The sequence below is a fragment of the Leptopilina boulardi genome, unplaced genomic scaffold (genome assembly GCF_019393585.1).
Source record: "Leptopilina boulardi isolate dan_hultmark-lab unplaced genomic scaffold, ZJU_Lbou_2.1 LbouV2_137, whole genome shotgun sequence".
Taxonomy (NCBI): domain Eukaryota; kingdom Metazoa; phylum Arthropoda; class Insecta; order Hymenoptera; family Figitidae; genus Leptopilina; species Leptopilina boulardi.
In genome coordinates this window covers 211,049-238,301 of record NW_026137682.1, presented here as the reverse complement: position 1 = coordinate 238,301, position 27,253 = coordinate 211,049, and the positions used below count along the sequence as shown (strand labels likewise).

At 25.9% G+C, this 27,253-nt stretch overlaps 4 protein-coding genes and 1 long non-coding RNA gene across 10 annotated transcripts in view; 2 read left to right on the top strand and 3 right to left on the bottom strand.

The window, feature by feature from the left end:
* Positions 1 to 474: 474 nt before the first annotated feature.
* On the bottom strand, positions 475 to 4,413 carry LOC127291424 (transmembrane protein 18). The gene is made up of 5 exons (XM_051320554.1): positions 4,183 to 4,413; positions 3,067 to 3,184; positions 2,657 to 2,711; positions 2,478 to 2,571; positions 475 to 1,792 (listed from the first exon to the last, which is right to left on the bottom strand). The coding sequence occupies exons 1-5, from the start codon at positions 4,243 to 4,245 to the stop codon at positions 1,655 to 1,657; spliced, it is 468 nt and encodes a 155-aa protein (XP_051176511.1). The 5' UTR covers positions 4,246 to 4,413; the 3' UTR covers positions 475 to 1,654.
* Positions 4,414 to 4,639: 226 nt separating this feature from the next.
* LOC127291497 (uncharacterized) overlaps positions 4,640 to 27,253 on the top strand; it is a 76,415-nt gene continuing 53,801 nt past the window's right edge. The window contains exons 1-4 of the long non-coding RNA XR_007844605.1: positions 4,640 to 4,700; positions 5,168 to 5,385; positions 10,784 to 10,888; positions 17,187 to 17,310. This is a non-coding gene — a long non-coding RNA (uncharacterized LOC127291497). The remainder of the gene's footprint in view (positions 4,701 to 5,167; positions 5,386 to 10,783; positions 10,889 to 17,186; positions 17,311 to 27,253) is intronic.
* On the bottom strand, positions 5,448 to 9,869 carry LOC127291495 (cilia- and flagella-associated protein 58-like). 2 transcript variants are annotated; one of them, XM_051320673.1, is made up of 11 exons: positions 9,747 to 9,869; positions 9,309 to 9,395; positions 9,067 to 9,195; positions 8,766 to 8,995; positions 8,227 to 8,503; positions 7,894 to 8,126; positions 7,367 to 7,778; positions 6,959 to 7,229; positions 6,351 to 6,865; positions 6,012 to 6,236; positions 5,448 to 5,794 (listed from the first exon to the last, which is right to left on the bottom strand). In XM_051320673.1, exons 1-11 carry the CDS (start codon positions 9,780 to 9,782, stop codon positions 5,549 to 5,551), a joined length of 2,661 nt encoding a protein of 886 aa, XP_051176630.1. In that variant the 5' UTR covers positions 9,783 to 9,869; the 3' UTR covers positions 5,448 to 5,548. The 2 variants fall into 2 exon arrangements, with proteins under 2 accessions (XP_051176630.1, XP_051176631.1); XM_051320674.1 differs by having other exon boundaries at positions 5,623 to 5,781.
* On the top strand, positions 12,817 to 16,832 carry LOC127291496 (lactosylceramide 1,3-N-acetyl-beta-D-glucosaminyltransferase-like). Of its 4 annotated transcripts, XM_051320676.1 has the most exons (5): positions 12,821 to 12,919; positions 13,112 to 13,382; positions 13,685 to 13,777; positions 13,892 to 14,381; positions 14,566 to 16,832. In XM_051320676.1, the coding sequence occupies exons 4-5, from the start codon at positions 13,925 to 13,927 to the stop codon at positions 15,051 to 15,053; spliced, it is 945 nt and encodes a 314-aa protein (XP_051176633.1). In that variant the 5' UTR covers positions 12,821 to 12,919; positions 13,112 to 13,382; positions 13,685 to 13,777; positions 13,892 to 13,924; the 3' UTR covers positions 15,054 to 16,832. The 4 variants fall into 4 exon arrangements, with proteins under 4 accessions (XP_051176632.1, XP_051176633.1, XP_051176634.1 ...); XM_051320675.1 differs by lacking the exon at positions 13,112 to 13,382 and having other exon boundaries at positions 12,817 to 12,919; XM_051320677.1 differs by lacking the exon at positions 13,685 to 13,777.
* LOC127291494 (fibroblast growth factor receptor homolog 1-like) overlaps positions 17,525 to 27,253 on the bottom strand; it is a 58,168-nt gene continuing 48,439 nt past the window's right edge. The window contains exons 3-12 of one of the 2 annotated variants that reach the window (XM_051320672.1): positions 25,047 to 25,403; positions 24,520 to 24,909; positions 23,869 to 24,246; positions 23,370 to 23,551; positions 21,919 to 22,051; positions 21,237 to 21,731; positions 20,640 to 21,138; positions 20,067 to 20,207; positions 19,644 to 19,749; positions 17,525 to 19,353 (exon numbers count right to left, since the gene is read on the bottom strand). In XM_051320672.1, the coding sequence (XP_051176629.1) occupies positions 19,231 to 19,353; positions 19,644 to 19,749; positions 20,067 to 20,207; positions 20,640 to 21,138; positions 21,237 to 21,731; positions 21,919 to 22,051; positions 23,370 to 23,551; positions 23,869 to 24,246; positions 24,520 to 24,909; positions 25,047 to 25,403 (2,804 nt within the window). In that variant the 3' untranslated portion in view covers positions 17,525 to 19,230. Of the gene's footprint in view, positions 19,354 to 19,643; positions 19,750 to 20,066; positions 20,208 to 20,639; positions 21,139 to 21,236; positions 21,732 to 21,918; positions 22,052 to 22,578; positions 22,767 to 23,369; positions 23,552 to 23,868; positions 24,247 to 24,519; positions 24,910 to 25,046; positions 25,404 to 27,253 lie in introns of both variants that reach the window. The other variant, XM_051320671.1, reaches the window with a different exon arrangement.

Genomic DNA, 27,253 nt, shown 5'->3' with positions numbered 1-27,253 from the left:
TAAAATTTTTTTTTTATATCATCAATCGTAAATAACGTTTAAAGTTAAATTTTTTTATATTAATAAGAATGTATTTTTAACGAAGTGTGTAAGAATTCCAGAAAAATTATTTTTTGTTATAGTTACGCTCTTAAAAAAATTTAAATAAAGTTTGACAAAATTTTTAAAAGTAACTTATTAATCAAGTGAATTTATAAAACCAGTGAAAGTAATTAAAATTAACAGTTTTTTACTATAAGCTAATAACAAAAATAAGAAATTTAGATTTTATAATCTTCAATAACACAACTTGTGCATGGAATAGGTAATTACATAATTAAATATTAAAATTCTAAATATAATTATAATAATATTGTAAATATTAATGATCCCGCCATAATTTAAAAAAAGTTCCTAAAAATTATAATAATTATATTTCATAATAATTACATTTATAATTTAAGAGTTAAAAGGTTATAAATAAGACTAAAGATGTAGTGTTGTTTTATAAATATTTATAATGTATATTGTATACAAAAATAATCAAAATAATCAAAATCTTCATTTTTCGAAAAGCATAAAATTTATCGTTAATTAAATGAACAAACCAATTGTCACATTTTATAAAATGAATTTTTTTTACAATTTACGCATAAATATTATATATATGTATATATTGCAATATAAGTAGTGCGTTAACTATATATTATAAATTATAAAAGCATCGAGAATAACATTTCCGATAACAATGCACTTAAGGCAAGAAAATGCTCATAAAATTATTACAGCTTATACTAAATTACAAAAAAAAATACGTACAATTCGTTGAGTCTTGGACTCATATTATCAATAAAGAAAAATATTTCGACGCCTTCGCAAATTTTTTAAAAACATTTACATATTCTTTCATTATTATACAATTATTATATCGAAGGTGCGAAAAATAGGCTTTCGAATTCTTTAACAATTATAATTAAACAAAAAAAAAAAACGAAATTTTAAATATCGTTGCATTCTTAATATAAGTACATCATTCCTATATAATATCTAGATAATTATTTATAATAACAGGGCAACTCTATTTATTCATGGAAATAATATACCAATGCATCAAATGAATATCAAAAGATTCAGAAAACTTTCAGAAATATGTCTCGACGCATTTTTTCTTTGTAAAAGTTATAGATCTTACACATAATTTATTTCTCAAACTAGATATTATCACATTTGCAATATTATATGTTTCAGATGGGATTCTTATCTTTATCGACATCCATTTATACGAACTAGGCTATCATTCCTTGGTATTTATATGGATATTAATTATTATTATTTCAAGTTTTGATATAACGCGAATAACATTATATTAATTATGCTTATTTTTATTATTATGTATGTTATTTTTTTTTTTATTAAAAAAGAGCAGCGTGACTGTTGTAAAATGCTGCAAGACGGAAAACTGTACAGTCAAAATTCTGGTATTGCTCTAAGAACCTATATAATGATTGAAATTCTGTGGAGTGCAGATTATTCTTATAATGAAAACAAAAACTACATAATTTATAAGGAATTAGAGCTTCATCACATTTTGTTTTTCTGGTCTTGTTATAGGTAAATAAGCTATCCAAAATTATATTATATCGATGAACATTTCCATATGACTAGAATTAAAAATTTAATCCTGCTTCTGCCTGATGACATTTCCATTTGAATTCAATGATTCATCTTCAATTTGTCGCGATTTCACCTTCTGTCGTAGTTGAGCTCTTTTCAAACTTGTCATTAATTGACTTGATTGGTATAACCAACTTGCCTTCAAAATTATATTTTTATATTATTATAAAATTTAAAAAATTTATCCATTTAGAAATGATTCTCTTAAATTTTATTTGGTTTCTTTATTTTACGAGAAATGTTTTTTTTCTCGAAAAATCCAAGAAATCCAAGATTGAAAAAAAGAAAAACAAAAAATTTAATAAATAAATTTACGAATAGGTAAATTCTTATTATTTACTAATATTTTTAATTTAAATACAAGTGAACAAAAAGTTCTATGAACCAAAAGTTTTGAACGTTCAAATGAACAAAATATTTTTTTCAATCTATAAATTATTAAAAATTATAATGTCAATGTAAAATAAAACAGTAAATTAAACTAATATTAATTTAATAACTTCTTTTTAGATATTTAAAACAATATTTTGTAATAAAATTCGTATTTAAAGAAGTTTCAAAAAGAATTTTGTTCATTTGAACGTTCAATACTTTTGGCTCATAAAGTTCTTTAAATTGAAAAATTCTATTATTCATCAAATTGATGAAATAATAATCAGTTCAAAATGTTTTCTTTTTAAATTAAACGAAACAGTTTTTATTTGGGTAAAAAAATGAATTTCTTTATAATCCAGTGTAAAGGCAATAATTTGATTTTGGGAAATTTGCTCAGATCCAAACGATGAAATAATTAAAAAAAATTTTAGAAATATAAAAATACTTACCACCATAATCATACAGTTAATTAAAATAGGCACTGAGAAAACGAGAGATATAAATTGGCCTTTGGAATCGAAGTATTGTTGTCTAGAAAATACCCTGCAAAAAATGAAAATAATTATATCACAATTGTTACATAAATAAATGAATAATCTGTACGAACAGAAAACAGGTATAAACTTACTTCCAATTTGTGGCTGCTACTTCATTGATACTTTCAGAAAAGTAGACTAATAGTACTAGAAAAATAAAAAATAATAATTAAAATTATTAATTAGGTCAAATCAATTAATCTATATAATAATTACCTATAAACTTTCATTAATTTTTAATTATTTTCTTTATTACAAAATTAATTCACTTAATGTTTTTTTGTTAATTATTCTTATCGACATTCTTATTAAATAATTAAGAATACATAGTTACTTTGTATTAATAGATATTTTTATTAACAATGTCGTTATTATTTATACTTATTATTACCATTATTATTTTAATTCTTTTAATGATTAATTTAAAGTTGTTTATTTAAACACTATTTTATGATTTGATATTTTTAGTGTAATTAACATAATCGAATTAATTTGAACTTACGGAGTATAAGGAAAAGGATAATTTGAAAATTAGCATGATTCCGCGTCATCAATGCTGTCATTGTGATGGCGACATGAAAAGTTAATAAAATTGCTAACCAAGGATCCCTCCATTCGATCTGAAAAAAATTGTTCATTGATTTAACATTATTCCTATCAATGATTTTCATTATTTAAATTAAAACTATTTTCAATCTTTTTGCGCTTATTAAAAATTAAATTTATATGATTTACAAATTTATTTTAATTTAAACCTAATTTGCAAAACACATTTTTTCCCATTCAAATATAATTTTTTAATTTGTTTTAAAAAAATATTGTCTGAATCAAATATATAAGGTTAAATTAAAAAAATACATTCGTACGTGAATTTTTACGTACTTGTCAGATAAAACATAATAAAGTGCATAGGCAGGTACTTAAATATTACTGATATCATTATTTTTTACACGTCTCATTCGTTACAATCGCAAATAAGAAAACAATGATATTGGCAAAGATAATTTTTAATAAATTAAATTAACTTGATATGTAAAACACAGTTTTTTAAAATTATGGAAATTTAAAAAAATTATTTCAAAAAAATAATATTTAAAATATTAATGTTAGCAAAATAATACAGCTATATATAAAATCGTATAAAGCGCCTTTATAATTACGTAATGAACTATATAAAATCCTATCGATTATTCGTTCAATTTAATTTTATAATTTTCATATATATTTTACAGAATAGACATTGCTGTCATACATTACTGATATATGTATACATTTAATTAATGTACGTTCAAGGTAAAACTCTACCCGGTATTTGTTTAAATGTAGTGTGACACCATTAAGGCTACTTACGATGTTTTCATTACCTACAGCTAAAGTTTTTAATAATGTGCAATCTCACTGCGAATTGGGTGTACGATAACATGTATATTTATATTATACATATATATTGTTGAATTATGAGCTCTTTGATTGGAGTAGTATACGAAACCGGTGAAATATATAAATTGTCATAAAAACTTTTCTTTTCATTAAAAATTTCTATTGTTAAACCCTTTTATATAAAAACATTATTATTATCACTGCATATATTTGATATTTAAAAGGAAGTTGAACTTACACTGAGTAAAAAGGGCCAAATACCGTCGATTGCATCAGTCGCTATAAATTGCGGCTTGGTCATTATTTTTAATGATTCCAAATTTCACGTAAAAAAATGAGACAATTCTCATTCGTTATTTCTATCTTGCAACGTACACATTAATAATATATAAGCAATACTAGAAACTAGTTACAATGTAGACGCATATGCGTTGATTATAATATACAAACTGACATAACATGCATGTTGATTAGCCCTTTATGATTCTATCCAATAAAAAAATTCCAAATTCCCTTGTATCTAAAATGAAAATTGGGGAATTTTCTTTTGTCGCCATCTACATTTGGACTGTGTAAGTTAAAACGCGCCGGTAAAATTAATATCTACTCTCAGTTAACCACTTGTTTACAAAATTAGACACTTTTACCGCCATTATTACAGTTAACCAATCAGAGCACTTCTTTTCTTACCTGTATTTTCCCGTCAAAAATTGTCTGTGTAAATTGTTCGATGTACATATTTCTCTTCTAAAATTGGTAAATTGTGTTGATTTTACTAAAATTTATTTTGTTTTAACTATTTCTTGTGTTGAGAGATAAGGTATTTTTTAAAACTATAAATAATATATGTTTAATAATCGTTAAAATATGTAATATAGTCCTTTTCGCATTGTTCTGTGCGTTTTGTTGGAAAAAAACGTGTTATCAAAGTTTGATATGAAATTGCTGGGAATTTCTTTAAATTTTTGCATATTGTGTTACTTTTAAGGAATTTTATACACGTGGTAATATTTTTAGGTTATAAATTATATTGAAAACATGTTCTGCATAACCCAAAAAGTTCTGATTAATTTTACAACAATGATATTTTTTCAAGATGGCAACAAGTAAATATTTATGCCAAAAAATTTATAGACTTTTCTCACTTCATTTTGTGTAATGTGTTAATATTTTAATGAGCTAATTAGTAATAATTGATTTGTATAAATATATATATTTTTCAGCTTCTTCTTTTTGTGGACACTATACATAATTATGGAGAATCCAGATAATTTGTTAGCTTATAGAGTGATTCATGTCTTTAGAACCCGGTCTCCTTGCAAAAGATTATTTTCTCAAATTTTTATTATGTGGATTTTTGAATTCTAATCTAGAGGAGGGATCTCCGGGATCTAATGATTTGAAAAGCACCGCATATGGATCCAGGCAATTGACAACAATGGTAAATCATTATTATTATTATATTATTTAGAAAAAATTAATTTTAAATAAAATTAAACAATATTATAGTTATTAGATTTTTTTTTAATTAGAAAGACTTTTTACATTTTATTTATATTTACATTCTTGAATCGTTATATATATATATATATATATATATAATTTTATTTATTAATTTGTGATTTAGTCACAGTCATATTAAAACCTCCGCCATAAACTTTTTTCTCTGAAAATGATATCGATGGTAAAATAGCTACAGCAGTTGGCTTGTTTTTATTATAATTTTGTCCATTATTCTTTAAACTATAATATTTTATTTTTAAATCATTTAATTCTTTGTTTAATCTTTCATTTTCAAATTTTTGCTCATTTGTTAAGGACTCAAACATGTTTCTTTCTGCAAGTATGCACTGATAATATGATAAAAGGTTATTAATATTAAATTAAAAATTTAAAAACAAATTTTTGTCAAATATGAAACATATTCTTTTGGAACCATTTCAAATCATGCAGATAGTCCGATAGTAAATTATAAAATTAATTCTCAATATACCATCGGAATGTTTGCATTATTTAATTTAAAAAAATTTATTTTTTATTTGTAATTAATTAATAATAAAATCTTACTTTTATCTTGTTGCTTCTATCTATGAGAGCTTTTCGAGTTTTCGATAACATTTCCGTCATTTCAGATCCTGGTTGCTTTCCGAGTATTTCTCGTACGTTTGTATAAAGTTTTTCTGTATATTCAATTGTTTTTTCTTTAACAATTAATTGTGAAGACATTTTTATAATACGTTTTTGTAAAATTTGAACTTTTTTTAACATCTCAAACATATCAGGATCAGTTCCCTTAAACCAATAAAAACTTTAATACTAAATTTGAAGACTCACACAAGTGAAATGTATTTTACACTTAAATTTATTAAAATATATTTTTTTTCTTAATATATTTGCAAAATGTACCTCTAATTTTCTCCACCTGTGAATATTCGATGGATTTTGAAGTTCTTCTTCTAATGCAGTGACTTTTAATTTTTCTCTTGTTAAATCTTGTTGCATATGAACGAGTTCAAATTTTAGATCGCTCGTATTATTTATGTTTTTAATTAAAAGAATTTTTTCGCTTCTTAATTTTTGTACTTCTAATTTAAACAATCTTATTTCTTCTAATCTTTGGGCATATTGATTTTCTCCTCGTTGAATAATATCTTCCAATACTCTAATTTTATTATAAAGAAGAGAAATTTCATCATTTCGTCTTACTAATTGTGTACCAAGAACGTCACGTTCAACAAGTACAGCGTCATTTTCTTTTTTCTGTCGATTTATTTTCATTTGTGCATGATTTTCATTTAGTCTCAAATGTTTTTCTTCATTTTTCATTTCTTCAATTTTTTGTTTTAACATTGACACTGTTTTAAAAGATTTTTGCAATTCAGACTTTAATTCTTCTTTTTCTTTTTCTGCTTTTCCCAACACTAAAAGAAAATTACATTAAAATTAAATGAGAAATGTTTTTTTACGCATATTTATATATTTTGTTTCTACTTTTTCTTTTACATATAACGTACAAAACTCTCCATTGGTTATACTGACTTCCTTTAGGGCAACTTCTTCTTTCAATTGTTCTACTTGTTTATTTGTTACTTTTAATTTTTGCTTCAATTCTCTTATTTCATCTTTTGCTTCTGATAAATTTGTCAACTGTGAATTATTTTCGCCTTTTAATGTTTCATAAGCATTATGTTGTTGTCGCAATTTCGATTCTGCTTCATAAAGACGTTTCTTAAAATCAGATATCTCTGTTCTTTTAATTTTTAAATCATCAATATGATCTTCTACCTATTTTAAAAATTACTTTAATAAATACAATATAACTTTTTCTTGAAAAAAAAAAAAATTTTATTTGCAAACAGAAAAAAAATAATTGTATATAATTTTATTTATGAATTATTAATTTGAAATTTATTTCTGTATACCTTATCAAAAAGTTCTTGAGCCTCATGACAGTACTTATCTCTTTCTTTTTCAAGATGAAAAATTTTTCTTTTCAATTCTTCAGCATTCTGTCCAGCATCTTCAATAGTTAATTCCATTTTTCTACGTATCTGCTCATTGATATTAGCTTCCATTTGTAAAGATTTAATGGTTTCCTTTAAGCCAGCTACAGCTTTTCCATTTGCTTCTTTTTCACGAATAATTTTTTCTTTTATTTTTTTTTCCTCTTCAAGAAATTTTTGTAATGAATAAATTTCTAATTCGGCATTTCTGTGACTAATTTGCGTTTGTTTTAAATTGTCTTGAGCAGTAGATTTTAGATTTTCTTCTTTCATAATTTTTTTAGACAATTGTTCTTTTTCTGTTTTTAATTTTGAATTTTCATCACGCATTCTAAAATTTTTAAAAAAAGTTGAAATAAATTATTCATAGTTAATGTAAATTTTAAACAATAATAATTTAATGTTTTTTTTTAAATAGTGGACATGTTTGTATATTATTCAATTACTTCTGTATTTCTATTTTCATCATATCGACTTTTCGTTCACATTCTGATAATTTTTTTTCATTATTTTGATACTGAATGTTTAAGTTATCAAATTCTAACTGTATGTTCAGTTTCTTTGATAATAATTTATTAATTTCTTGTTGTAAGGTTTCGTTTGTAAGTTTTTGATCTTTTAATTGAAATTCCAGTTTTGTAGCATGAGATCCCATAGTTTTCAAGGATGAATTTATTGTCTGTTATAATTTTAAAATTTTATGTAAAATTATTTATTATTTATCAGACATATTAGAATTTAAAAAAAATTGTTAACAATTACCGGTTTTCCTTTTTTACCTGCAGTTCATTGATGTTTTTTTTTATTTCCTCTTGTAACTGTTGAATCGTCTCTTCTGCTTTTTCACGTAAACGATGTTCTTTGGAGTATTCATTTAATTGTGCGTCTAAATTTTCTTGGATTTCGGTCCTTTGATTTTCTAGCTCTGCACTTCTTATTTCAAGTTCGCTATTATATTTGGTTGTTGCTTTCAATCGTTCTCGCAATGTTTCTATTTCTCCTATAAATTTATCTCGATCAGAACCCAAACCTTCTTTTTGTTTATTCATTAATGTCCTAAATTAAATATTAAAATGATAAATATTATTTTAAGATACAATCACTATAAAATTAATAAATAAATAAATGACAATGGTTTCATTACATCTGAAATTTTATCAATAACTAGTAAAATTCAAAAACCATCGGAAATAAAATTTTTGAATTTTGTTTTTTCATTGGAAAGAGTTAGAAAAAATTTTGATAATAATATAATTTTAAAAATATTTTTTCTTTTTTTTTACTAGTTGTGATCGTTAAATTTTTGTAATATAATTACACTTGTTCTGAAGCTAATTTATCTTTTTGATTAAGTTCCTGTTTAAATTTTTTTAATGCTCCTCGTAAATTTTCAATTATTTCTTGAGCATTTTGTTCTCTAGAATGCGCAGCATCTGCAAGTTTCATTGAATTGGTAATTTCATGTTTTAATTTTGCTATAGTTTGTTCATTAGTTTCTAAATTTGTTTCAAGTTCGTCAATTTTTTCAACATATTGCATTACTTCTTCCTATAACAAAATATAAATTTAATTAAATTTATATAAATACAAATAAATTATACACCTGTTTAAAATCTTACTTGTAATAATTTGCATTTTTCAGTTAATTCATTTTCATTTCTATGGGCTTTATACAAAGATTCAAAAAGTCTGGTATATTCTTCCTCATACGGAGCAAGTGCTTCATTGTTCTTCATTTCCTTTATTAACTATAAATTTTTAAATATAATTTTATTTAAATTATGTTATTAAATAATATAAAAATATTGAAAATAAAATCAATATGTTTATATACATAAATGTGAATTTAACTAAATTTTACTTTTGCATAGTCTTGTTCTAAAGTGCAGAAAACTGTTCCTGCAGAACTCCCTTCTGAAGATTGCTCTGCATCTTCACTTCCACCATCCTTTAAATGAAAAAAATTGCATTTTTCTGAAGTCTTACAAAGATAAAATTATTTAGTTTTTGTCAACAAAATATTTGTGCAATCAGACCTTTTTTAGTGAGTAAAATAAAATTTTTGGCTTTTTAATTAAAATTAAATAAAGTTTAAATATTTTTAAATTTTAATTTGGATAACTAAATATTATTTGAATTTTAATCAAAATTTGGTTAAGATTATACAAAAAATTTTATTGAGTCAATAAAAAAAGTTTGATTGCACAAATGTAAACCTAATGTTTTGTTGGTAATAAAAAATTTTTTTCACAATTTTTTTAACCTATGTTTTTTTTATGTAAAATATTCTTTTACATACCCTCTCTAATTCTGCATTCATCTCCATTTCCATCATGATTGGTATTAAATGATATTTTAAACACTATTTTCTTTTAAAAATTAATTTTTAATCAATAGTAAAACACTTTGTTTTTAAATGTTTATAATTGAATACAAAAAATACTATTACACTTTTATGAAACTAGAATTAAATTTTTTTTGAATTTTTCCATTACTTTATTCACATAACTTTTATTTTACACACAATATTTATTTTCTGACACAAAATGGTTATAATAATCATTTAACTTCTTGTTGAAAAAATCAAATCACTTTAGAGTAACTGAATGCTAATACTACTTTAATTTGTTGACTCGATTCCATGACAACGTGCCGTAGGAATTTATAAAGATGATATCCCATGGAATGTTGTGGAAAAAATCAATATAGTTACGCATGAAATTTATAATTGTTAAATTATAAAAGAATTAAAATAATTTTTATTACATTATGTCAGGACAAATTCTTATAAACAATATTTATTTTATCTATGTCATAGTTAATAGGTCTCGATTTTAAACAAACTTCAAGCTTTTACATAAATTGATTATTAAATTTTTAGTAATAATATTTAAATTAATTTTAGCAAAATATTTTTTTAAAAAATGTTTTTGAAATGTGAATAGGTTTTTTTTCGTTATTTTTTTTTATTAGATTTTGTTCTTTAAATTTAATTATCATTTATCATTTAATGATAGCACTTATAAACAAATTTCATTTTTGCATTTATTCCGAAATAAACGACAAGGAAAATTAATAAATAAAAATATTTCATCTTTCTCTTTTATTTCTATATAAATTTTTTATGTTTCTTATATTTAAATTCTATTATTTTTGTTTAATAATGTAATAATTATTTAAAATATAGAAATTAATTTTTTAAATATAAAAACAATTTTTTTTAACGTGAAAAATATTTTTTCAATGTGTCAAACTGTTTAAAATTTTATAAAAACTTATATATGTATGCTCAAGTGAGTTTTAATATATTAATTTTTAAATGTATATTTTTTTCAGTTAAATTTTCTTCAGTTTCGAAAGATGAAAGATCGATATTATTGAAGAGAAAAAGTGGCTGATTTATCGTTGTCTTCACATTTTCGCCGCTGTCATCACTCATCGGTAAGTCTTTACAATTTATATCATTATATATATGATGTATTCCACGCCAAAGTGTAAGTCCATCTGCAATTGCATCTCCGATTTTTTTGAAATTTGTTTTTTCTTTTAGTACTAATTGAGACTAGCTTCCATGAATTTTTTCAAATTCTTTTAGCAAGCCGTTTTCGAGTTATGGAATTTTGAAAATTGGAGAATTTTCATGACTTTTAATTTTTTAATGCTCATAACTTCCTTAAAAATGAATCAATTTTAAAAGTCTTTTTTTTCAAAATGTGCGTTTTTAAACGTACTTTAAAAAAAAAATTCAAAAAATTTTTTTAAACGATATTACTATCAAATTTTTGAGTTTTAATGATAAAAAGTCATTTTTCTCATTTGACGTACTGATTGATTTTTTTCAAAATTTTTTCCAAAAAACTACTTCTTTTAACGAAACTTTTAAGCCTAGCCCGATAATAGACAAACGATATTTACTATATTTTCGGAATTTTTCAAAAATTTTTGAATTTTTTAAAAATATTTTTGGTTTTTTTTTATACTACGTACTTTTATGTATTTTGATGCGCTGATTACGAAAATCATAGTGACAATACACCCAAAAATTTGATTTTTATGGTGAAAACCATAAAAAAAGTCCCAAAATTTATGGTTTTTTTCGTTTATTGGGTAGTCCTTTCGTTTATAAAATTTTTAAAAATGGTCAATACAAATTTTCCTCTATATAGAAACATGTTATATGAGATCCTGCTCAATTGTCCGGATGTATTTATGTGTGTGTATGTGTGTGTGTGTGGGTGGGTGGGCGGGTGGGTGAATCTTTTTTGTGAACACGATATCATTAACAGGTTTTAATGGATTTGGGTAAAATTTGGTATGGTTATTTATCATATTAATCTCTGAAAAATGACGAGAGGATTTTTAAAAATACCCAAAAAAAAAATTTTATCGTCTTTTTTCCAAAAATTTTGTTTTAATTAAAAAAATTGTTGAATAGAAAAATTTAAGGTGGTATATATAATAAAATCGTCATTCTTACGTCAAGACGAATCGTTTGGTATATATATATATAAATATAGATTTGATTTAAATTTTAAGAATTAATGAAAATTAAAAAATCAAAAATTCATATTTTAGCCAAAAAAAATTTGTGTTAATTTAAATTCAAGTTAATAAATAAAATAATTGTATTTCTTGCATTGAAACGAATCGATTCTCATATACGTTACACCCAAAATTAATTAAAATTTTCTTAATTTTTCAAAAAATTTAAGAAATTAAAACAAGTTTTCAACTCGAAATGTTTTAAATCAATCAATTGAATTGGAGAAATTCATTGCTTCCTCCACGAGGAAGCAAATTTTTTGCTTCACACAATGAGGAAGCAAAATGTTTATGAAATAAATATAAAGGACCCCCTCCTTGTTTTAACAAGTTGAAGAAAATAAATTTTTTTATACAAAAATGAGAGAAATAAATCTGTGTCAGTTAAAAAATGAAATATTCTAATTGATTTTCTAGAAAAAAAGTATTCTTACATACGCAAGAAATAAGCTATTGTCTATATAGAATTTTTTTATGATTCTTAAACAATATTATATTAGTGCATTGTATGCTATACCTTTAACTGACAATTCACACTCGTGGAAATCAATTACTTTCCTCCCTAGATGTACAATATACTATTTTAGCACCCCTAATCTTATACTAGAAAGATTTTTCGTGTAGCTGTCGGGTTATAACTTCTTATATATATATATGTTTATTTGGTAATAATTTAAGTGTACTTCATAAATAACATTCGTATATATTAAAAAACAAAAATTCGTCAGCCAGTGTGGCAGATTTCAACATCGTGCAGCAGTGTTATTAAAAAACGTTTAAAGTTTTTATTGAGCATGGATAGTTCGATTATTAGAAGACGTGGTGTGGTCACCGCAATGTTAATTTATCAGTTAAGTTTCTTGTTGTATTCTAAATAGATTGTCATTGAGTTGAAATTTTGTAAAGTGTAAAATTTGATGTGAATAATGGGTAAGTAACACTAAAATAATATGTTATTGAATCAACAACATTTCTACCAAAAGTATATATAGGTAAAAGGCAATATATATATATATATATATTCAATATGTATATGCTTTAAAAATTATTATAAATTTTATATCATGTATGCTAATAATAATTTTTCAAGAATTTTTTGCAAAATGTTCTCAACATTTCTAGGTATATATGTCTATTTTTTACGTGGAACGACCCATATAATTTTTTTGAATTGTTATCTGTTACTGATATAATTTATCAGTAAGATTTTTATACTATCTTCGATGAAGATACAGATTTAGGAGAACTATTACTGTTTAAATTTGTCAGGTTATGTGTAGTTTTTTTTTATTTTCATGAGTTAAAAAATTAATTTTGTCTTACATTAATTTAATTATTTTCTCTGAATTAGTAAACAAACGTGTTGCATATGAGAAGTCTCGGAGGCGCTGCGGTTAGTATAGTTATAGTTATAGAGTATTAATTGTTGTATTTGTTTTTTCCGCTGATACGAGTTTTCATTGTTTGATAAAACCTCCAAAGCATCATCTTTTTTATGGATGAAAATCTAATTTATTCATAAATCGTTTTGACATTTTATTATAGTGACAATTGTCAGTGTAACTTGAATTTCTGTAAAATAGTCAGTTTATTTTAGAATGATGCATTTTAATTATTTTTAATAAATTTCATTTTTTTAAAAATTTATTTGTCAATTTTTAGACAAGTGAATAATTATTCTATGGTATTTTTCAGTGTGTGACTTTGCCATTTGATTTTTAATTTTGAATTTACGTTCGCCTCTTGACCTATGCTCTTAAATTTTGAAGTTATGTTTAACTTTATAATGTAAGATTAACTATATATCTAAAGCTATATTTTTTGTATTATTTAAGCGTAATGATATATTTTTAAAATATAGAGATATTACCTAATTATAAATATTTTTGTGTTCTACTATAGCTGGAATAAATATATTGAATTAGTTTCAACATTATGATCTATAAAAGGTACTTTATCTTTGTGCTCGCTCTCGCGGTCACTGGATACGCTTTTTTCTTGTTTATCAACATTTATCAAATTCCAAATCTATTGCCGTTTAACATAAATGAACTTCCGGCTGGCGATGAAAGTACTTTGATTGATTTGAAAAATTTCAACTTTATTTTAAATCACGATACATGCAGCAGAACTCAACCGTATCTATTAGTGATGGTTCATTCTGCTCCACAAAACTTGAAAAGAAGAAATACTATTCGTGAAACGTGGGGTCAAGTATCATCATCTGTAATTACTGTTTTCCTTGTTGGATGGTCTGAAAAATATCAAACAGAGCTTGTAAATGAAAATTTTAAATTTGGTGACTTAATCCAAGGGAATTTTCTTGATACATATAGAAATTTGACTTATAAACATATTATGGCTCTAAAGTGGGCCATATATTATTGTTCTTGTAAGTAAAATTAATGTTTAATTTAAGAAAAAATACATGATTACTTTTTAGAGTTGAATTTGACCAAATTAGTTGGGAAATATTCATGTGCTCCAATTTTGCCATTTGTCATACTTGGAAGCTTTCTTGAAAGAAATAAAATAAATAAGAACTTTTGTAATATTAATCCTTTTATTTTTTTTAGATGCCAAATATATATTAAAATTGGATGATGATGTATATGTGCATATCACTGCAGTATTGGACTACTTAAAGCATAAATTACCTCCTAGGAGAAGCAAGCATCTTATACTTTGTAATCCCCTAACAAAGGCGCCAGTAATAAGATCCAATAGTTCAAAATGGGGAGTATCTTTGAAAGAATATACAGGAAGTTATTATCCAAAATATTGCCTAGGCCCTTATATTTTTTATTCTCCTTATACTGCATTTTCATTATATCGTCAAGCTCAAAAAGAACCTTTTTTTTGGATAGATGATGTACATGTCACTGGAACCATAGCTTCAAAAGTTAATGTAACTCGAAATTCCTTAAATTCACTTGCACTATCATTAAAAGAGCAAGATTACATTCTGCTTAATTCTAATTGTTCCAAGAATTTTTTGTTTGGATCACTAAATTTGGGATTAAATGAAATAAGAGCTCTACACAATATTGTTTCTCATTGCTGATTATAAATTTATAAACTAATAGAGCGAAAATAAGTGAAAACAGCCAATTGCAAAATTTTTGTCTCCGATTTTTAAGTTATTTACATTTTTTAATAGGTATATGCATATACTTTTACCCCCTAAAATATTTTTCAAAAATATTATTTATTTTGGAAATGAGGGGGGGGGGGTGAAAGTTTTGGGTAATGAAATTTTCTTTTTGCTATTACTCGGAAACGAATAAAGATAATTGAGTGAACTTTGTTTTAAATTAAAGCTTAAAGTCTATATTTTCATGTCTAATCAAAGCGCTTGTTGTAAAATTAAAACTTTTAATTGTTATTAACAATTTTTTAAACAATTGCAATTTAGAATGTGTTCTCAATGTCAGACAATAAAAAGACTAGGCTGATTTGATGCGCAAAACTCTAACGAGTAAATTAAAAAAAAGAAAAATGTGTAACCTCCGATATTTAAAAAGTTATGAATATTTTTCTGATTAGCTCGCCGCTCGCACTTCCAAATAATTGACTATTTTTATAAGTATTTATATATATTTGTAACACATCATCCCCCATCCCCCAAACTTATATATTTAATTTATAATTTATATATTATATATTTAATTTATATATTTAATATATATATATAAATTTAAGAATTTTAATTTGTTTCAACAAATTGTTATAAACAAATGGAAAAAAAATAAAATTACAAAAAATAGATGGTGCCATTCTAGTATTCTGCGGGAAAAATTACTAAAAAAAAAAATTGGCATGTAATAAATATTCCTGCAGAAAATTTTCCCGTAGAATCGAATGGCGACATCTATTTTTTGTATTTTTTATTTTTTTCCATTTCTTTGTAACATTTTGTTTAAACAAATTAATTTTAAATAAAATATTAACCTGATCAGTGAAATTTCACTGATTTAGCAGCCAGAAGTCGGTTACTGATTTCAAAACAGTGAAAATTTGACTGATTCAAATTAAGAGAGACTGCTTATCATATTTCAATTAGAATTGTTTCGAAAGTTTGTAAATATATATATATTTAAATTAATATTGACTTTCAAAGAAATTCTAATTGAAATATGATAAATTTTTTCATTTGACAGATAAGTTTACAAACCAATTTTCACCTAATGATTTTCATCTTTTTACACAATAATCAATTAATTTTAATAAGTTATAAATAGACTATTTTTAACATAAATATCAATATGTTAAAACATATATATTATATCTAAATTACTTCCGTGCTTTTATCTTAAATTTCTACTACTGTCAAAATAAGCTTTTTTCCGTGTAACTCAAATAGAAAATTAAAATTTAGTCAAATACATATAATTCCAAAAGGTATTGCCCAAAAATATGTTGTACGGATTTTAAAAAATCATTATTACAAAGTATGTGATTTTTCTAAAAATATGCCGCAACGACTTTCGGCGAAATATAATGAACTGACTCACAATGTTTTTTATAAATGAAAAATAATTTAAGAAATTTGACATGCAACAAAAAATTGTATTGTTAATAAAGCAAAATAAATAATAATAAATTACAATATTGAAATTTAGGGTAAAATTATATTTAAAATTAAATAATATTATTTTTCATTTTAAATGGAATAAATGAACATGGAAAATGAACACATGAACAGCATATGGCGCTAGTGTTCTAAGAAAATATTTTTATAAACTTTGCGACCTCATTAAGAAACAATGAAATTTTCAAGATGGTGCACATATTTAAATATTGAAAATAAACATTAATTTATAAATAAATTATTTAAAAAATTGATATTTTTTAATTTCTTTTTTTTTTATTAAACTTCAATGTTTTTTGACGGAGAAAAGGTTTTAACATATTTTTAAAATTTTGAAAAATAAAGGAATTGTAATCAAGTGAAAAAAAATGACAATAAATTTGCAATTATGTCTTGAAAAATGATAAAAATATCTAATTCATATTTGGTACAGTTATTTAAGACCTAAAATACTACTTATAAACAAAAAATAAGAAAAATCTGAAACATGACTATTGTTTATAATATATGTATCATTTTTGTCAATCTATAATATTCTTCTTATTTAATAATAAACATCATCTGATTTATTTAGAAAATAATTAAGGGCATAATTTTATTTTTTAGCCCATGTTTCAGCTGTAATACCTGAAGAACAGGATGGATGTTGGTGAAGAAGAGCAGCTTGTGTTTTTTTTTCAAATAAGTTAGTGTGATTCCCGATCTCCGCAAAAGTGCAAGCAAGAAGGTGGTGAGTAAACTAATAATTTTCATTTTATTTATTTATTTAAAATTTTATTAACTCTCAGGGTGCTCACTATAAAAGCGTAATGTTCAGTACTGACATGGGTTAGCCTTATATTTTATTCAAAATCGTTTGAATAATGGGAAAATTGACTATTTGAATTATCTTTTAATTATCAGGTTTATATTATAGGATTATAGGGTACATGAAAATACACAAATTGAGTATAAATTTGGTTTATTGTAGTTTGAACTTGGATTACAATCATTTTTCATGGACAATGTTCTCTTTTACATATTACGCACATAAATGCTGGTTTACTGGCTACTTTCTGAATATTGATTACTCCTTGGTTGCTTTTTAAATAATGCACAAAATATTATTATTACTATTTACAATATTGTTTAAACTAGCCTTAATTTTTTTTTTCATTTCGTCAAATACATAATACAAATGGAATAAACAATTATACAAAATTTTTATTTCTTTGTTTAAGAATATAAGAATGTCGAAAGAAGATTCACTCTTCATGATCGACTGTCTTGCAACAATAATCTCTTAAATTATGGGTAAAAAAGGTTCATAATACAAATAATCAATAATTATTTTACACAGAATAAATATCTATCTCTAATCGTTTTGCTTACATATCTATTTATACATTTTTTTTAAATAAAATTCTTACACATAAGTTCTACATGCGGTTATTTAATAGTCGGTTTAATAGTAAAATTTTTCCATGGATTTTTTTTAACAACTTCAAATTTGTCTTCAAATGCGAATTCATATTTGTTTATAGAAACAAATTCAAGTTTATAATTAAAGACAAATTTCAAGTTGTTATGTAAATTAAATATTTAAAAAAAGAATTAAAAAACGATTAATTAAAAGATTATGCATAATAATAAATAATTTTTTTAAATTACATATTAAACACGACTTTTGATGTGATTCACTGTTTATACAGACTGAATACGTTTCCGTAACTTTTTGGCCATGTTTGCTGTCTTGAAGCAAGATATTTCCATTCATAGGGACGGGATATTTACAAATTTCATATACTGAAGTACCTATCTTTAACAATCGCTTCTCTAATTACATCATCTTTTTTAATTTCACAACAACGGAAACAATGCACAAAAATTAACAATAAACAACTATATCTACTCACGTAGAACTCTCACATTTTCTATATAAACATTATAATCTATCAATGTACAAAAATCTTGAGTATAAATTGACTAGGTGAAAACGCAGTATTTCATTGTCATGTGAATTTTTAAAATTTACAATAAATTTCGATAACACACGAGGTAAAGGAATGGTAACTGCGATTACATAAAATTAGATTCCACTCCAAATTTTCTGATTTAATTTAAAATTTTACCAAAATTTTTAATAGAAAAATAATTGATTTAATTTTTTTAAAAAAATTTTACAAAATTTAATTTTACGATAAAAAATTGCCGATATACATAATATAGATTTTTTAAATTATAAAGTATGTCGGTATTGCCTTTTATTATTATCAAGGCACTTAGTCATGGCACAATATTTAAGTAAAAAATTTACAAAATGTTCAATTTTCTCTTTGAAAAAAAATTTTTCATTCCCCCAATACAATATTATTATTCTCATATTCGCAATTTGTTCTTAAATTTATAATAAAGTACGCGCTAATAGACAATACTGATTTGTATTATTTGGCGTGTTCATTATATCAGTCGATTAATTAATTAGCATAATATCTTAACATTCCAAAATTAAAATTTGATGGCTAATTATTGATTTTCAATCTTCTTTTTTTTCAATATAGTTTTATCGTTTCTCAATTTTACTTTTGTTGTGATAATGAAGGTTTAACGATTTTAAACTATTTACGAAGATTTTTAATATTATTTTTTCTGAATTCGACTTTTATAAATCTCACAACAAGTAGGAAAATGTTTCTTGGCCATCGTCATCGTCGTCGTCATCATCTTCTGCTTCGCTTGATTCTTGACTGGATGGAGGTGTATCGAGTTGTGGTAACCCCAAATCGAGGTATTCCTAAAATATAATTAGAGAGATTTGTTTAATTGCCACTTAACTGAAATGACGTTAAAATTTTAAATGTCAGAATTTCTATTTCATTGAATCTTTATTTGTCCTGAACTTTTATTTAGTGAGAATTTCAAAAATTAAATATTTAATTCACACTAAAATAAAGTTTAAGTTTAGTGTCTATTTGATCAACTGAACTTTCGGTCATTGGTAAATTTGGTTAAATAACAATTTGATGAAATAAAAATTTTGGAAAATAATATTTGGGAAATTTTGATTCTATTTGCATTATTTACCTCGTTTGTAGTTATGGTTAATATCCTATCGAGATCTTCAACCAATTCTCCAAACATTGGTCTCTCATTTGGTTGGTAACTCCAACAATCCCTCATGAGCATATATCTAAAAAAAAACAATTTGATTTTTAACTATTATTTAAAATTAGAGAAATTAGGTATTCTATCGTATATTAAGTGTATCTTGTTAGTGTATTTTCGATTTTACTTTGTATTGACGAAACAGTTAGCAAAAAAAAAAAAAACAGTGAAAATCAAAATTCAAGAAAAAATGTCGACATTTAGTTCATTTCAAGATTTTAGAATTTGTAATTAGGAAATTAATTTTCTTTGTTGTTTCGCTCGATTAACAAGATAAAATGATGATCTTGATGCTCGATTGTCAATTTTCGTTCGTATTTGATATTTGATTTTAAATCTTACATTTCAATTGAACAGCAGGGTGGCTTTTCCATTCGGTGACCCGTCCTTAGCAACTGGAACAATTTTTCTACTGACGGTACTGAGGGATAGGGCGTACCTCCAAGTGTCATTATTTCCCACAGCAGAATTCCGTACGACCAGCTGAAAATACAAATATTATTTTAAATTTTATTTCACATATTACCATATAAAATCCGTTTTTAATGTTGCTAATCAACATTAAGCTTTTGAAAAGAATATAATTTCACAAGACTCAACTTTTCTATAAATCAAATAATTACTAATTACATACAAGACTCGTCAATGTTCGTATTGAGTTTCTTTAATTTATTTGTTTCCTTATTACTTCTTGGAAGGAGTAAATTGAATTTTGAATTATTTTATTACATCAGGCAACGTATCTCTTAACTGAAGATGATTTATTATAATGTCTATTTGCCAAGTATTATTTTCCTTAGTACTTGAAAATAAAGGCAGAGAAAGATACAAGAGAGAGAGAGAGAGAATGAGCTAGAGTGTCTGCGTGTTGAATACGTCAGATCTAATTCTGAATAAAGTAATTTGTATACTTACACGTCGGACTGTGTGGTATAGATTCGATGAAAGAGAGCTTCTGGTGCCATCCATTTGACTGGCAACCTGCCATCCGTCGTCTTTCGGTAGTAGTCGTGACAATGAATATCTCGAGCAAGACCGAAGTCAGCGATCTTTAAGACATATTCTTCACTGACAAGAACGTTTCTCGCTGCCAAATCTCTGTGAATACACCTTCGACTTGCCAGGTACTCCATTCCTCGTGCCACTTGATAGGCAAATGAAACCAAATCTTTTTGGGTTAATGTCTTCTTTTCTTTCTGATCATCATTTATCGTCAGCTCATATCCTGATGAGGGCCTGTGATCGCGCAAGAAATCTCGAAGATTTCCATGTGGCGCAAATTCAACGACTACATAAAGTGGTCCACCTTGTGTACAAGCTCCCAATAGATTTATTATATTTACGTGTTTGCCGATCATCTTCATCATTTCCATCTCCGAAACAAGATCCATCATTTCCGAGTCTGTATGACCCTCTGGAAAAATACAAAATTCATTTGAAATTTTCAACTTTTTTTTGAGGGGAGATTTAATAAAAAAAAAAAAAATTTTAACACAAATATTTGACATTTACCTTTGAGCATTTTAACAGCTACAATATTGGGAATTCCAGGTTTTCCGGTATTTGTTTGAGCCCTAACGACTTTACCGAAAGCACCTTCTCCAAGGGTATTACCGAGAGCCAAATGTTCTCGTGGCAATTCCCAAGCACTATCGAGTGGAAGTTCATATTCAGAAATACTTCCTCCATTACTGTCCTCGGTTGTTACTGTTGATTTTTGTTTCTCAATCTTTACGACCGGCATTAAAAGTGGTTCTTGAACATTTTGGGCATTAACGAGATTTTGCTTCTCCACAATCACCTTTTTCGTCCATTGTGTAACCACAGCAGCTCTCGCTGTCTCGATAGCCAATAATTTTTTCATTTTCTCTCTTTTTAGTCTGTGGTAAATGTAGCCAACCACAATACCGCCAAATGCAAAGAATACAATGAGCACAGCAGCAAGAACATTTACCAGCAACGATTGTGATCTTGCGGTCAAGGGAACTCGTATTTCTTCCTCCAAAGCTAATCAGAAAGAGTACATTGTATTATAGATTTAGATTCCTCTCGATATTAGTGTAACGAATAATAAGATATAATAATATTTTTAAGCAAGTTCTTTGAAATTACTTGAATTTTCATTTTGATCGTTTCTTTTTGTTTTGAGAAATACTGAATTATTATTTCTAAAATTAAATAAAATTATACGTACAATCTACAACTCGAAGATAAGCACTGCTAAAAGTTTCGCCGAGTGTGTTTTGAGCTATACAAGTGTACCAACCCTCATCCTTCTCAGTCACGTTGATAAGAGTCAAAACTTCAGGATTGTGGTCCATACCACTCTATAAATAATTTTCATGTTTAGAGGAATAAGTTTTAAAATTACTTTTTTGAATTAACAAAATTTAAAATCAATATCAGTTTTTTCTACTGTTCATTCAGTGCTCTTTGATATTGATTGGCGACGAGTAATATTGCAAAAAAAAAAACAACATGCAAATTGAAATTAAAACAAGTTATTAAATTTATATTTTACTTAATTTTGGATAGTTAATAATTATACAAAATTAAAAATAGGTTACATAGTATCACAAAAGAAGAAAAATATATTTGTAAATGATTTTAAAAACTCAGGATGTCCGCAGCAAATCTTTAAAACCTTGAAAAGGTCTTGAATTTTTTCAAAATTTGTTGGACACCCTGTTAGTGGAATAAAAAATTTAGAATTCAATATAAAATGGTATTTGTTAGCTATAATATGTATCGTGCAAAAAATAGTTAGATTGTTACAAATTGGTAGTATAAATATAGTGGAAAGCTGTAAAAACACACGAGTTTCATGCAGATGCAGATAGAACTGCAAGCCCACCTTAACCTCGACCCGTAAGCTTTGGTTGGTTTTGATGATGTTTTCAAGATCAGTATGGTAGCCGTGATACCACTCAAGATGACGATGAGCATCCGAAAGTACTTGACAGTTCATAGTAGCGTTGCCTCCAATTAGTACCGTTGTATTTGCCGGTGCTACAGTCAGGATTGGTCGATGTTTCACAGTTTCTACAGAAAAAGATACCCAACCACCAATTTTTACAGACGTACATAAACTTATTGACAGTTTCGTTAAATTAGACACGAGAGATTTAAAGATGATAGTTTGTATCAAAATCAATGCAATAAATATTTCAAAATTCAAAATTTTAGACAACCATTCATATACATTTAAAATTCATTTTATTATTTCATTCACAAATTGATTTTGATACAAATAAAACCTTCACCAGAACGATTCATAGTGAGGAAAAAAGCAGATTTGAAAAAATTGTAAGTCCTAAGTAGAAATATTTTCAAGTTAATAAATATGTAATAAATATATATATATATATATATATATTTGTACAGTAAAGAGAATATTTCAGATTCTGGAGCCAGCAGGGATTTCTGAAAATTTTTTATTTCAATGAAGCTTAGATATATATTATATATAGGTGTGTCCAATAACCAACAGTTGTGAATGAAATTGATAGTGAAAATGAAATATAAGATGAAATCTTTCATGAAAAATGAAATAAAATTCATATATTCGTCTCCATTATAAATTATAGAAACAGAGAATATAAGCATGATTCTAGGAACCTCCACCGTATTCAATAGTGGATGTACCTCAAGTTGTTCCCCTTCTGGAGCTTTCTCTTGATCATTAGGTTTATTTGAAAATCGTCTCCACTCCATATATGGTTCGAGATCCGATACAATTGGACATTTAAATGTAACATTCGTATGAATTAAGGCCGTCACATTTTTAGGGAAATCCTCGTTGATGTATGGTTTGTGTGGAAATCGTTCTATTTTTATATTACGCAAATTTTAATTTCATTCGATAAATAACTTGTCAAATTATAAAAATGAGCAAAAAGTCTTTTTTCTTTTCATTAATAAATGAATTTTACAATGAATTGTAATTTATATAACTATAGTGACTTAATTGCAAATTTTTATTATTGAAAAAAAATTTATAAATATACTAATGCAAGGATCACTTAAAAAAACATTAAATCGTAATTCAGATAAAATTATACAGTTGAAGATCATGAATGAATTGCTATAACAAGTAATTCAAGAGCATAATCGTCCTATATAAGATAATGTAAGAGAGACTCACCAATGATTTCGACTTTGAAAGTGTGATTGATGCAACCGAGATTGTTGCAAACGATGCAGGTATAATTTCCGCCGTCTTGAATAACAACATCCTCGAGCCTCAGACTCCACTTGACCGTTATTATTATTCCTAAAGTCCTCTTTGGCTCTTCGTTATTCTTGAGCCAAGTGATATTTGGTTGTGGATTGCCTACAGCTGGGCACCTCAGGCGCAACATACTTCCGGCGGGTTTTACGACTGTTGCATGCATTTCGTCATTTTTATTGAACATTGGCGGACATTCCGGTAGCGTTTTATTATGTTCACCCGGACTCCCATCTTTTTCATTGTCCAATTTCTCATTATCAGAATCCGATTCCAAGAAACTGTCGGTAGCTTCTAAAAATGTAATACATATTTTTTTTTTTATTGCATTATTTGAAAATTTATTACTGATTAATAATAAAATTATCTAATATTTTATCAGGGTGTCCAGCGGTCAGAGAATTTTTTTTTGTACTTCTTGCTTGACACCCTGTTTATTAATATTCTGCATAGGATATAGTTTCAAATATCTAATAATTTTAGAAACAAAAAATAAATAAATTTCAATTAAATAGCTTGAAGTTTTCTATAAGAATAGTGCGTTTTATCTTTGACAGTAAAACTCACCAATAATGTCGACTTTGAAGACGTGATTGATGCATCCAAAACTGTTACAAACTTGGCAGGTATAGTTTCCAGCATCTTGTAAGGCAATGTTCTCTAACTTGAGAATCCATCTGTTTCTACTAACTCCTAGAGGTTTTGTCGGTTCATCGTTATTTTTCCACCACGTGATGTTTGGCCGAGGATTGCCAACAGCTGGACATCTCAGTCTCAATGTACTTCCCGTCGGTTTTACAATTAAATCTTGTATTTCCTCATTTTTATTGAAGGACGGAGCACTTAAGGGTTCCGTTTGATTATGTTCACCCACGTCCTCATTTTCATCTCGTTCGTATTCGATTTTTGAATTCTCAAATTCTGTGTCTAGGTAAAGGGACCGCGCTTCTGGTAATCCTGTGAAAATAAATTTATATTTTTCCCCTTAATTTACACACATATATATATTATTCTTTTTAAAAATGTTGTTAAAAAAAAACTCAAAAATAGTCGTAAGACTATTTTCTAAATTTAATAAAATTTTAAGTTCTTACTTCTGGCTTCTATATAGAGTTCATTGGTTTCTTCTTCAGGTGTAAAGGCACTTTGAATATTTCCAAGTGTTTCCTTGTCGTCTTGATAGTCATCATTCTGATATGGTTCCACATCAATTGATATATTACGCCATTTGATGTGTTGATTTGAATTAAATCGACAACTATAATTTCCTGAGTCTTCCATTCGTAATGATCGAATTTTTAAACTTTGTTTTACAATACGAATTCTTGGCAATTTTGCCATTAAAATTTCACCGTTTTTATACCAAATTATTGATTCTGTTTCTGGTGTTGTCGAACATCGTAGGTGTAATTTTTCTCCAACAAACACTGTATTCTTTTGATTTTGTACATCTGCAAAAAAGCAAAAAAATAACACAAATTTTTAATAATTTAAATTATAATAAATATATAATTATATGTATGTGCGATTCCAAGTGAGATTTTGACTTTTTCGGAGTAGGTTAACCGATTGCAATGAAACTTTGGAATTTTTTTATATATAGTAAGACTAATCTTTAACGTAAATTTCAGCCTAAAATATTTGTTAGTTTACGAGATTTGCAATAATAACAACAAATTTAAAACTGCTATATCTTCCGTTCTAATAAACGGATTGAGGTCTACTTTTTTTTAAAATGTCAAGGAAAATGAGAGGAATAAATCTCTTTCAGAACATTTTTTTATAATTTTACAACTAAAAAAATTATTAAATAATAATTGAATAACTTTCGCGCGACTAACTAAAATTCAATCACTTAAACGCTAAAATGATCTTACCTGTATTTTCTTTAATGTTCCAAAGGATTTTTATTGTAAATGTAAGTTTAACTTAAGAAATTTTATTAATTTATTAGTATAAACAATTGAGATTTCTGCTAGTTGACGTGCAGACGACATTGCGCACGCAGCATTCTCACATAGCCAATTTAGTCCACGAATCACGTCAGTTGGTTACAGGAGAATGCTGCGTGCGCAATGTCGTCTGCACGTCAACTAGCAGAAATCTCAATTGTTTATACTAATAAATTAATAAAATTTCTTAAGTCAAACTTACATTTACAATAAAAATCCTTTGGAACATTAAAGAAAATACAGGTGTGCGATTCCAAGTGAGATTTTGACTTTTTCGGAGTAGGTTAACCGATTGCAATGAAACTTTGGAATTTTGTTATATATAGTAAGACTAATCTTTAACGTAAATTTCAGCCTAAAATATTTGTTAGTTTACGAGATTTGCAATAATAACAAAAAATTTAAAACTGCTATATCTTCCGTTCTAATAAACGGATTGAGGTCTACTTTTTTTTAAAATGTCAAGGAAAATGAGAGGAATAAATCTCTTTCAGAACATTTTTTTATAATTTTACAACTAAAAAAATTATTAAATAATAATTGAATAACTTTCGCGCGACTAACTAAAATTCAATCACTTAAACGCTAAAATGATCTTACCTGTGTTTTCTTTAATGTTCCAAAGGATTTTTATTGTAAATGTAAGTTTAACTTAAGAAATTTTATTAATTTATTAGTATAAACAATTGAGATTTCTGCTAGTTGACGTGCAGACGACATTGCGCACGCAGCATTCTCACATAGCCAACTGACGTGATTCGTGGACTAAATTGGCTATGTGAGAATGCTGCGTGCGCAATGTCGTCTGCACGTCAACTAGCAGAAATCTCAATTGTTTATACTAATAAATTAATAAAATTTCTTAAGTTAAACTTACATTTACAATAAAAATCCTTTGGAACATTAAAGAAAACACAGGTAAGATCATTTTAGCGTTTAAGTGATTGAATTTTAGTTAGTCGCGCGAAAGTTATTCAATTATTATTTAATAATTTTTTTAGTTGTAAAATTATAAAAAAATGTTCTGAAAGAGATTTATTCCTCTCATTTTCCTTGACATTTTAAAAAAAAGTAGACCTCAATCCGTTTATTAGAACGGAAGATATAGCAGTTTTAAATTTTTTGTTATTATTGCAAATCTCGTAAACTAACAAATATTTTAGGCTGAAATTTACGTTAAAGATTAGTCTTACTATATATAACAAAATTCCAAAGTTTCATTGCAATCGGTTAACCTACTCCGAAAAAGTCAAAATCTCACTTGGAATCGCACAGGTAAGATCATTTTAGCGTTTAAGTGATTGAATTTTAGTTAGTCGCGCGAAAGTTATTCAATTATTATTTAATAA

Excerpts from the sequence above, each read along its gene's own strand:
- LOC127291424 (XM_051320554.1), bottom strand. The coding sequence starts at position 4,245 with ATGACCAAGCCGCAATTTATAGCGACTGATGCAATCGACGGTATTTGG. Across the intron at positions 3,185-4,182 it reads TTTGGCCCTTTTTACTCAGT|ATCGAATGGAGGGATCCTTG; the intron begins GTAAGTTCAACT and ends AATTTTTTTCAG. Across the intron at positions 2,572-2,656 it reads GTAGCAGCCACAAATTGGAA|GGTATTTTCTAGACAACAAT; the intron begins GTAAGTTTATAC and ends CATTTTTTGCAG.
- LOC127291495 (XM_051320673.1), bottom strand. The coding sequence starts at position 9,782 with ATGATGGAAATGGAGATGAATGCAGAATTAGAGAGG. Across the intron at positions 8,996-9,066 it reads AAAAATGCAAATTATTACAA|GAAGAAGTAATGCAATATGT; the intron begins GTAAGATTTTAA and ends ATTTTGTTATAG. Across the intron at positions 6,866-6,958 it reads TATAACCAATGGAGAGTTTT|TGTTGGGAAAAGCAGAAAAA; the intron begins GTACGTTATATG and ends ATTTTCTTTTAG.
- LOC127291496 (XM_051320675.1), top strand. The coding sequence starts at position 13,925 with ATGATCTATAAAAGGTACTTTATCTTTGTGCTCGCTCTCGCGGTCACT. Across the intron at positions 14,382-14,565 it reads GGCCATATATTATTGTTCTT|ATGCCAAATATATATTAAAA; the intron begins GTAAGTAAAATT and ends TATTTTTTTTAG.